This window comes from Chiloscyllium plagiosum, chromosome 5 (genome assembly GCF_004010195.1).
Source record: "Chiloscyllium plagiosum isolate BGI_BamShark_2017 chromosome 5, ASM401019v2, whole genome shotgun sequence".
Lineage (NCBI taxonomy): Eukaryota > Metazoa > Chordata > Chondrichthyes > Orectolobiformes > Hemiscylliidae > Chiloscyllium > Chiloscyllium plagiosum.
Genome location: NC_057714.1, coordinates 40,099,449 through 40,109,938, shown reverse-complemented (window position 1 = coordinate 40,109,938; position 10,490 = coordinate 40,099,449). Strand labels below are relative to the sequence as shown.

The following is a 10,490-nucleotide window of genomic DNA, read 5'->3' as shown; positions in this document are numbered from 1 at the left end:
TCTGGAAGAGGTAGGGCAGACATAGTAATCAGCTGAGTTTCTTTCTCTTTCTGGTAATATTTTGTACAGAAGGTCTTGTGGCACAGTGATAACATCCCAACATCTGAGTTTTAAGTTTCACTTTAGGACGTGTTGGCCATGAAAGGCACATTTATAACCAAACACAATGATCATAAGGAAGAGTTTTCTGGTCAGCTGTGCTGCAAATGGCCATAGCAACCAATTTTGTACTTTGCCAAACAAAATCATCAACTGATCCATTAAATCCAATGATCACCACTGTCTTCATAGGGTTATTCCCAGCACAGCCAACCCATTTTCAACCATTCACACTTCTCATTAGCATCCTACCGAGCAATTATCTCTTTCTCATTTTATAATAAATCTGTTTGTTTGCCTATCCTTTTTCTTCTCTCTCTCTACATGGGCCTGCTATCTAAAAGCCCAACGCTCTAGGAAGAATGGACATCTGCTGATCCAGACAGTAGGCAGTAAGCAAAATACACATCTCAGCTAAACCAAGTCTAAACCTAAACATGCCAGAAAAGATTTGCAGCATTTCATACACATTAAGCCTGTGAGTGTTCAACAGATCTTAAAAGATGTCTTTATAGGTCTCAGATGTCTACCTGGTGAACATCACCTCGAAGAAATTGGAGAGTAGCTTCAAAATTACTTAAGAAACTTCCAGCTGCTTCAAGTTAAGTCTGAAAGGCAAGTTGGTAGAGCTGGAAAAGAAGGCAGTAATCGAGAAAATGATAATTGTTACAAAGTGAATTAACAGAACGGTTACAGTGAAAAGAACCTGTACGTCTGAGAGTACGTAGAGATCCAAAGGATCTCAATGAAACTGTAGAAAGAGAAAGATCACCCCAGCCCAAGCAAACTATTGAATAAATTTTGTTACAACTCACCAATACAATACAATCAGAGATGAGGAGGAATTTCTTCTCTCAGAGGGTTATGAATCTGTGGAACTCTTTACAATGGACACCTGTTAAAGCTGGGTCATTAAATATATTCAAAGCTGAGATAGACAGATTTTTAATCAGAAAGGGAATCAGGGTTATAGGGAAAAGGCAGCAAAGTGAAGTTGAGGATTATCAGATTAAACATGATCTCATTGAATGGTAGAGCAGACTCAATGGGCTGAATGGCCTACTTCTGGTCCTGTGTCTTATGGTCTTATGATCACTGTCTGGCTTTCCCTTGACATTTAATACTTTGCTCCTCAGATTTTAATGAACTGCAGTACTTTAGTCTTGAGTGTGTAGTGCTGGAAAAGTACAGCAGATCAGGCAGCATCCGAAGAGCAGGAAAATTGACGTTTCAGGCATAAGACCTGCCACAGCCCTCCTGATGAAGGGCTTATGTCCAAAATGTTGATTCTCCTGCTCCTTGGATGCTGCCTGACCTGCTGTGCTTTTCCAGCACTACACTCTCGACTCTGATCTTCAGCATCTGCTGTCCTCACTTTCTCCTAGTACTTCTGTCTTGCCTTGCTGCTTAACACAGCCACAAAGCAAGGCAACTTGCCATACTTCAGATTAATCAGAGTTCTGAAGAAGGGTCATTGGACCCAACCCTGATTTCTCTCCACAGATGCTGCCAGACCTGCAGAGTTTTTCAAGCAATTTCTGTTTTTGTTTTTGAACTTGTCATGCTTGTCAACAGTCATCGATTAAGAGGGTGGCTATGTTACTATACGGCACCATGTAATGTCAATCTCATACCTACATCATATACCAGCATTCTACCTGGCAAACACACCGCATTTTCATCAACCAAATGGCCAAGACCCAGTGTAGGAGAGGAATAGCCTTTTGTTAACTCATGAGAATTGATGCCATTCAGGGGTGTTGGTACAGTCAATGTCTGGTGTCAGTCTAGGGGTTTGGACATGGCCTGTCGCTTGTTTGAGGTAATCAGAGGGTAGTCTCCCTATAGAACAGGATTTAGGCCATGGTCAGTTCTGCAGGACCATGCAAAACAGTCAGGGGGTTTAGCAGATTGTCATTTTCACAGACAGCAGTCAAGGTTTAAATCAGGGCTACCCTTTCAAGTTAGCCAGGGTTTGGAGCAGGGTCAGTCCAGGGATGGGGGTGTGTGTGTATGTCAGTGGAATTAATGTCATGAATGATAAATGTGAAGTGATGCACTTTGGAAGAAGGAACAGACAAGGGACTACTCAATGAATAGCAGGACATGAAGAAGCCTAGAGCAACAGGGACCTTAGAGTGCTTGTCCACAGATCCTTGAAAGTGGCAGGACAAGTAATAGGGTAGCTAAGAAGGCATATGGGATGCTTGCCTTAATCTGTCGTGCCTTAGATTATAAGAGCATGGAGGTCATGTTGGAGCTGTACAGAATTTTGGTTAAATCACAACTGGAGTGCAGTGTGCAGTTCTGGACACCTCCTTGTAGGATGGATAGGGTCACTGGACCTGGAACATTAAACTCTGCTTTCTCTCCAGAAATGCTGCCAGACCTGTTGAGTTTTTCCGGTAATTTCTGTTTCTATTTTAGATTTCCAGCATCTGCAGTTCTTTGGGTTCTTGTTGTATTGGAAGGATGCGTTTGCACTGGAGGGGATACAGAAGAGATTCATTGAGATGTTGCCTGGATGGAACATTTCAGCTGTAAAGAGAGCCTGGCTATCAGATCATGCTTGTGATAACAGGACTGAAAACTGGGGATTGTAGGCAGGAGCCTGTGGATGTGAACAGTACAAGGACAGTGAGAGGGGGAGTTTGATATATATGCAGATGGGGAGCTAGTGGTGATTTGGAATGTGTGGAATGCTGTGGGAAGAGGGTGGGCACGAAATAGCACAGTGATGGGCATGACCAGACTGTAGTAACAGAGCTCAGGGGTAAGGGAAAACTGGAGCCTCAATTCAATGTGGTGTGTGGGAACATGAGAGGTTTCAGTCATAATAGGGTGTCCAGGAAGTGGTTAGTAGAAAGGACACAGAAGTTCATTGAGGAGCAAGACGTGATGTGTAAAGTGAGTCTGGTATTCATGGTGCCCATTGTGATCTGCGTCACTTTCCATGATCTGCCAATTGTTAAATGTGATCAACAAATGGAAAATGACTGTGACCGAATTGGGCAGAGCCCATGTCTGTGTAATAACCAAAGTTAGGAGTTGCACTTTTGTGCAATGGAAGGCCCTTCAAGGGGGAATTGCATCCATCATGCGCATATCATCGCACACGTGAAATGCACACAATGTACACATATAGGGACGAGGGTTCAAATGCTGTTCACTGGCAATGTTGACCATTTCCATCTCTGTGAAGCAGAAGCAATCAAGGTGATCTTATAACAGGCACAATGCACGCAGCTAATGCAAGACCTCTAGAGATGCACAGGAACATGGAACTGAGTCCCTTTTCACCTGAACTGTAAATGTACTGCAAAACTGTTTTAAATGCAGTGATGCCTTTAATGGGTGATGTGGTGCTGGGGAGAAGGATCAATGCTCATGCAGCACTTACACTCTACTGCTATCTCTTTGCCGCATGACTCTATGACTGGCGATGCATTCATTGGAATTAAGGCACTAAGTTAAAGTGCAAAGATGAGTCAATAAATGAACCCCCTTGTTGGAAAGCTCCATGCCAAGGGGCTGAATATTTCACATATTTTTCTGTTATTTTTATTTTCTTATTATGCCTGTCTCTGGGAAATTTTCTTGGAACAATCTCCAGGAGCAATGTGGGAGCAGGATTGATTTTTCATTGCATGGAGGTCGACAGACATTAAATTCAATCAAAACTCTTACAGAGGCACCAGTATAGATATATTATTGTCATCAGAACAGCCGTGTGCCACATTTAGAGAGCATGCGTTCTATCAAGGCAGTCTCCTGGCAGCAGGCCGGACAGCCATTGGAGATGGGGACTCAATTCCCTAATGATGGGGCTGCTGTAATGAAGGACTGCAGTGTTGTCACTACTAATTCTGTAGAATAGTTCTCCCTCCTTCATAATAACCCTCCTGTCTTCAGGTTTCCTTATTTCATGAATTCTTTGCAGACAACTTAGGGAATGCTGTTCCAATGGGCATACAGGCATGATGAGTGGTCTTGGGGTCCATATCAAAGTTTTGACATCTGGAGGAAAATCCAGCCCATTGCTGCAGACAAAGAGATGGAAAACTAATTTTGGACGATCCAAACTGAACACATATATTAGAATAGACACTCTAAATTTACACAGCCATTAACACTGACACTTCAACACGAGCATTAATCGAGATAAGTCACTTTCAGCATCATTAACAGGAATACTCAAACCTTGAACTAACCCAGACATTCCAGTATCTGTGTGTTACTTGGAAATGTAACATTCTGATGCAGAGATGAGAGAGCTACCAATTTGTCACTGCTGACTAAAGAATATCATTTTAATCTAAAAGTATACATTTTTTGATTTGAAAACTTGCACGTTTGTTAAGTCAATCTAGATGACTGTTTGGATTCTTGTGTTTTGTGTGTTTAAAAATTCAAATGAATTTATATTTAAAAAGAGCACTTAGATGCCACAAAAGAGTGGCACAGTGACCCAATGGTTAGCACTGTTGCCTCATAGTGCCACAGACCGGGTTTGGATTCCAGCCTTGGGTGACTACCTGTGTGGAGTTTGTACATTCTTCCTCTGTCTGCGGGGGTTTCCTACCGGTGCTCCAGTTTCTTACCACAGTCCAAAGGTATACAATTTAGGTGGATTAGCCAGGGGAAATGCAGGATTATGGGGATAGGATGGGATGCTGTTCAGAGGGTTGGTGCAGACTCAATGGGCCAAATGGTCACTTTCTGCACTGTAGGGATTTTATATATAAATAAAATAGCTGATGATAATCTAGTCTTTTCTTGGCAATATGCATATTGGAAAATGTATTTAAATAAATATGTTAATCAAGAAGGTTTTCTGATATATAGCATCCAAAGGACGTTTCACATAATGATAATAATTTTAGGAGTCCACACTACTGTTCGAAGCATGAGGCTTCTGATTTCCTGACCCATGGGAATGGGATTTAATCCTGATACATTTGAGGTGATGCATTTTGGGAGGTCTAATAAGGAAAGGATTTGCACAATGAATGATAGGTCCCAAGGATGAACTGAGGAACAAAGAGATCTTGTACAAGTCCATAGATCCCTGAAAGTATCAGCACAGATAGACAGGTTGGTGAACAAGGCATGTGGGATTATCTGGAGAATATTATGTAGAATATAGGAGCAAGGAAGTCTTGATACAACTTTATAAAACATTGATTAGGCCACAGATGGAATACTATGTACAGTTCTGGTTGCCACACAATTGGAAATGTGTGATTGCACTGGAGAGGGTGTAGAGAGATTCCCAAGGATGTTGCTTGGGATGGAAAGTTATGAGGAGAGACCTAGATAGACTCAGTTTGTGTTCCTTTGAACAGGGGAGGCTGAGGGAGATTTGATTGAGGTATATAAAATTATGAGAGGCTGTAAATAGGGTAGATTGTGAGAGTCTCTTCTCCAGGACTGATGTATCTAAGATCAGAGGGCTTAAGCTTAAGGTGAGGAGGAAATGGTTCAGAGGAGATCTGACGAAAGGTTTTTCTCATTCAGATGGTGATAGAAATATGGAACATGCTGCCTGAGAGGGTGGTAGGTAGGTACTCTCATAACATTTAAGAAGCATCTGGACGAGCACCTAATCTGCTAAGGTGCAGTAGGCTCTGGGCCAAGTGCAGGTAAATGGGATTAGTATAATTTAGTGTTTTTTGGTTGGCATAGACATAGTGGGCTGAAGGGCCTGTCTCTATGCTGTATGACTATGAATCTGAATCCTGAGGTGGCCACTTAAACAGGCAGTAGAAATTCAGTGTTTACTTGTAAAATGTGCAACACAATGATCAGATGGAACATCAAGTTTTAAACTTCAGAGTAGTGAGAGAGTAAGTAAGTCTTGACAGCTGTCAAAGTGAAATTATTAAAATCAGCATTGTTAAAGAGGGGGCAGAAGGACTGATATCTTGAGGGTTGGAAGGCAGGAATGAGATGTTTAATTAAAGAAAACAATTTACAAAGACAACTTCTATTGCAGATATAAATACATATATATAATGGAAAAAAGTGAAGTGACATGTACCGACATATTTCATTATTATGTAGAAATATAAAAGTTAAGGTGTGTCTGAGAGTTTATTAAAGTCTCAAATCAAATTTTGAAATAAATTAAATCTTTACTTTTAACTGACTCAGATTCATGTAATTTTTGTGTCAGTTCTATAGAAGTGTTTTAAGATGTTGAATAAAAACAGCACAATTGAAGCAAATCCTACAGTTTACCAAATGGTTTAATGAATAATTGATTCTTTCAAAGTTTTTTGAATTATTAGTGGTAGAGTGCTTCTGGTAAGTCACTCCACCTGTTTGATTGATCATTTTAAAATTACATTTAAGTTGCAATTAATGGAAACTGAGATGAAACTGCAAATGTCACGTTGAAAATGTTGGCATACAGTTGGTGTAGATTGTTCCACTCTGAGAAACTACAACTTCCAAAATGGCTAAGCAGCATCTTAAGATACAGCCAGTTCTTTGTCACTTATCAATAACCCTTCCTACAAACTGTATTTACCTTCAGTTTTGTCAATGTATTGTAAACCAGTTAGAATACAGACTTTCTTTCACACAGTTTTAATTTTTATTGACTCAATAGGGAATACACGTTTGCATTTAAGTTGATTTACCCACTATTACCACAGTTTAATGATAAGTGAATCACTCTTTGGTACTATGATTGCACTTCAGCAGGAAATCCTTATTAGAAAGCAAATTTCTGGGCTAATATATCCCACAAAGCATTGAACAAAACAAATTGCAATTTTCAAGAAGACCAAAACAGCATTTTAACATCTTATGTGCTAATATATAATTTTGTGTTAGTGTTCCTTACTTAGCAGGATAATTGCACAGAATTTCATTCAGGATGAATGTTAAAAGGCACTGGAAATACATTTCTCACTTACTGAATTATAACACTAATGTGCTGATGAAATGTGCTAATGCAAACAGCTTCTTTGGCATGAGTGCAACAAATCTAAATATCATGGTTGATTTCTAAAACTGCTGTTTAAAACAAAAGTGGGAAAATACAGATAATTGGTAAAATGCATCTACTGGGATGTTATCTCATTGTTACTTACAGTAAGATCTTCCAAGGAATTTCAATTTTGTTTGCCAAGTTGCCTATACAGTATATTAACCATATTCAAAGTTTGGAAAAAGCTAGCAAGATGTGGACCTCCTCTGGTAGTAAGTTTGGATTACAATGATTAGCCGGGCCAGAAAACAGCAACTCTGCTGGGTTTGAACATTTGCAGTACAATATGTACCTTATTATCATCAAGGCATCTGGACAACTGGATTGTTACTTTTGACCTGTCAAAACATCTCAATTTCTTTAATCCATTGTTTTTCTTCTGTGTTTGTCGGTCCATGAAAAGTAGAGTTCACATAAAACAGGAACTTTTCAGTGGCTCATAATGTTGCTTGGATGGAGGCTTCAATCTCAGAATCACCCCAACTATATTACCTTCCATTTATCCATTAAACTCCTAAAATTACCTGAATGTGATCCTTACTGAATTACTGAAAAGAGAAAGTGAGGGCTGCAGATGCTGGGGATCAGATCTGAAAATGTGTTGCTGGAAAAGCGCAGCAGGTCAGGCAGCATCCAAGGAACAGGAGAATCGACGTTTCGGGCATAAGCCCTTCCTGAAGAAGGGCTTATGCCCGAAACGTCGATTCTCCTGTTCCTTGGATGCTGCCTGACCTGCTGCGCTTTTCCAGCAACACATTTTCAGCTCTGAATTACTGAAAATTATAGTAGTCCATTTGGTCCATCAAGTCTGCAAGGTGTTTTCCTCTCCAAATTTCCACCTGGTCTAATCTCACCCTGTCATAACTTCTGTTAATATTTAATGTTCTCTTTTTAACTCAGTTATCTCATAACATTTTAAAAGAATTTATGGACTCAGTTTAAATAACAGATCACTGATTGAAGATTCAGGAACATGCTAATTTTCATAAGGACATAAGTACTCGAAAAGCCATTCAGCTCCTTGAGCCTGTTCAACCATTCAATTACATCATGGCTGATCTGTATCTTAGTCCCAGTCACCCACATTTGTACCCATATCACTTGGTATCCTTATCCAGAAAACATCTGTCAGCGACACTGTTGAAAGTTTCAACTGAACCAGTATTCACAGTTTTTTGGTAGAGAGAATTTCAGATTTCTGCTACATTTTCTGTGAAATATTTTTCTATCTCCACTCTTTAATGGCCTCAGTCTAATTTTGTGATTATGGTATCTTGTTCTGAATTCTCCCACCAGAGGCCTTTTTGGGTTCTTTATAATTTTAAAATGTCAGTTAGATTAGCCATCAGCCCTGTAATATAAGAGAATACAGAACAAACACAAACAATTTGTCCTCATAACTTAATCCTCCTCTCTAGTGAATCAGTGCTGTGCTATTTCTGAGACAAATGTATACCTTTCCTGAGATTACGTGCCCAAACCTGAACTCAGAACTCGAGAAGTTATCTAACAAAGGCATTCTTTTCTCAATTTATAATTCCAACTATTAATTTCTGAATATTTTCTAGTTAACACGTTCAGAGATGGTATTACCCCAACCTGCACCACCTGGCCCAAAGGCAGGGACATGACCAGTACACCACAACAGCCCTGCCAGTAATGTATATACTTAGATTTAAAAAAAACTACAATTGTTAAAGGGACTTGAGATAAAATGGTTGTTTTCACTGCAATAGGCTAAGAGGAAATGTAATTGATTTCTTTTAATTAAGCAAAGGCTTTGACAGGGTGAATAAATGATTACTTTTTTCTCTGATTGGAAAGTGAGTAACAGAAGATTATCAATTTAAATGATAGTTAAGGCAGACATCAGAGTTTAGGAGAAATTTCTTCATCCTTTCACTTCAGCAAGGAATTGACTAGGGAGGGATGATTGAGATAAATATTTGAACCACAGGAAGATCTGGAATTCGGCAGAGACACAGTTAAAAATTTCTTTGGTGAAAAGCAAATGCAGACATGCTGGACAAAGTGGCATTTTTCTATACTGTGTGATTCAGTGGGAATGAGTTGCAAGTATCCCCACTCAGAGTGGCAACCTGGGAAAATATACCTGGTTTCAGATTTTGAGACGTGAGTAAGCAGGTTATTAAATTTGGTCAGAGTGAGGAAGCAAATGACATAGATATCAATGAACAAAACTTAAGGAAGAACTAAGACGAAATCACCTTTTCATTTAATAATATGGATAAACTCTCAGATTAAAAACATGAACATTGTATTCAGGAAAACTTAACAAAAACTTGAGAAGTATTAATCCTGCTGAAGATTGAAGGTTAAAAGGATGGAGGAAAACAAAGCAGAACAAACTTGAAACTGAACAACTAAGACAACAAGAGCGTCATGCAAAGGAAGGCAAGTTGTCTGAATCACATAACATTGAACACAACTTGACTTAAGCATTTTGAACTTGTGCTCAATTTACTTTTCTTCATGAGGTTAAACGGTTTGATGAAATGACATGATAGTCCAACTCTTAGCAATGTCAGCTGAATTTGTTCTACCCGAGTTTGTGATGTGCTGATTCTTCCTCAATTCATTAAGATCATTGTCTTTGCTGCCTTCCAGCCCAGATACATCTTGGGTTTGTCTTTTAAACGTCAACTCCAGGTACCCATGATATGTATACTTACACCAGGTAATGGTAGGAGGATATGTGAAGTCTATGGTAGGAAGACTTTCAAAAGGAAGAAATAACAAAATGTTAATTCAGATCAGATGAAAGGTTCATTCTTGGAAACAAAGTACACCATAAAATGTATTTTATCCTGAAAGAATGGTTAAACTTTTGCTAAAATTAGTACAGAAAAATAATTATACAAATAAATTAAGAGTGTCACAACTCACAGTAAACAGGAGGAACTCTTAGCCTGCTTAGTAAGAATCAATTACTATTTACTAATCAGAAAATTAATCAGTGTGTATCAGTTATTACTAATTGATTGCATTAGGGGATTCAGTGAAAATTCAAAAATATATTAATTCAATGGGTTAATACTGAATGTGAAATGACAGTAGTAGTTTAACTCTATGGAAATTGGCAGATGAATAGTTCAAGTCGACAGTGGGTGCTACCTGGTGACGTCCTGCTCTCTTTCTGCAGGTTCTTATTTACAAACATTGGGCTGGATTTTATGCCAGGGTCAAGGCACTCATCCCGGTGTAACAACGTCAGGGTAAGCCCACCTCTACTTGGCTAGCTAAATCTGCAGCCATTTAACAGCTATCAAGACATTCATTGGTTTGTGGCATGACATTGGCTTCAATCCAAAAGCAAGCCCAACTTCCAACAACAGTTGGTCAATTAAATGACCAGGAGCTCCCTTGTCGTGGG

General features: G+C 39.3%; 1 protein-coding gene across 1 annotated transcript in view; it reads right to left on the bottom strand.

Moving 5' to 3' along the window:
* Positions 1 to 9,310: 9,310 nt before the first annotated feature.
* The window catches only part of LOC122550244 (collagen alpha-1(XXVIII) chain-like), a 238,294-nt gene continuing 237,114 nt past the window's right edge, over positions 9,311 to 10,490 (bottom strand). Inside the window, exon 28 of the mRNA XM_043691001.1 lies at positions 9,311 to 9,833. Coding sequence (XP_043546936.1) covers positions 9,786 to 9,833 — 48 coding nt within the window. The 3' untranslated portion in view covers positions 9,311 to 9,785. The remainder of the gene's footprint in view (positions 9,834 to 10,490) is intronic.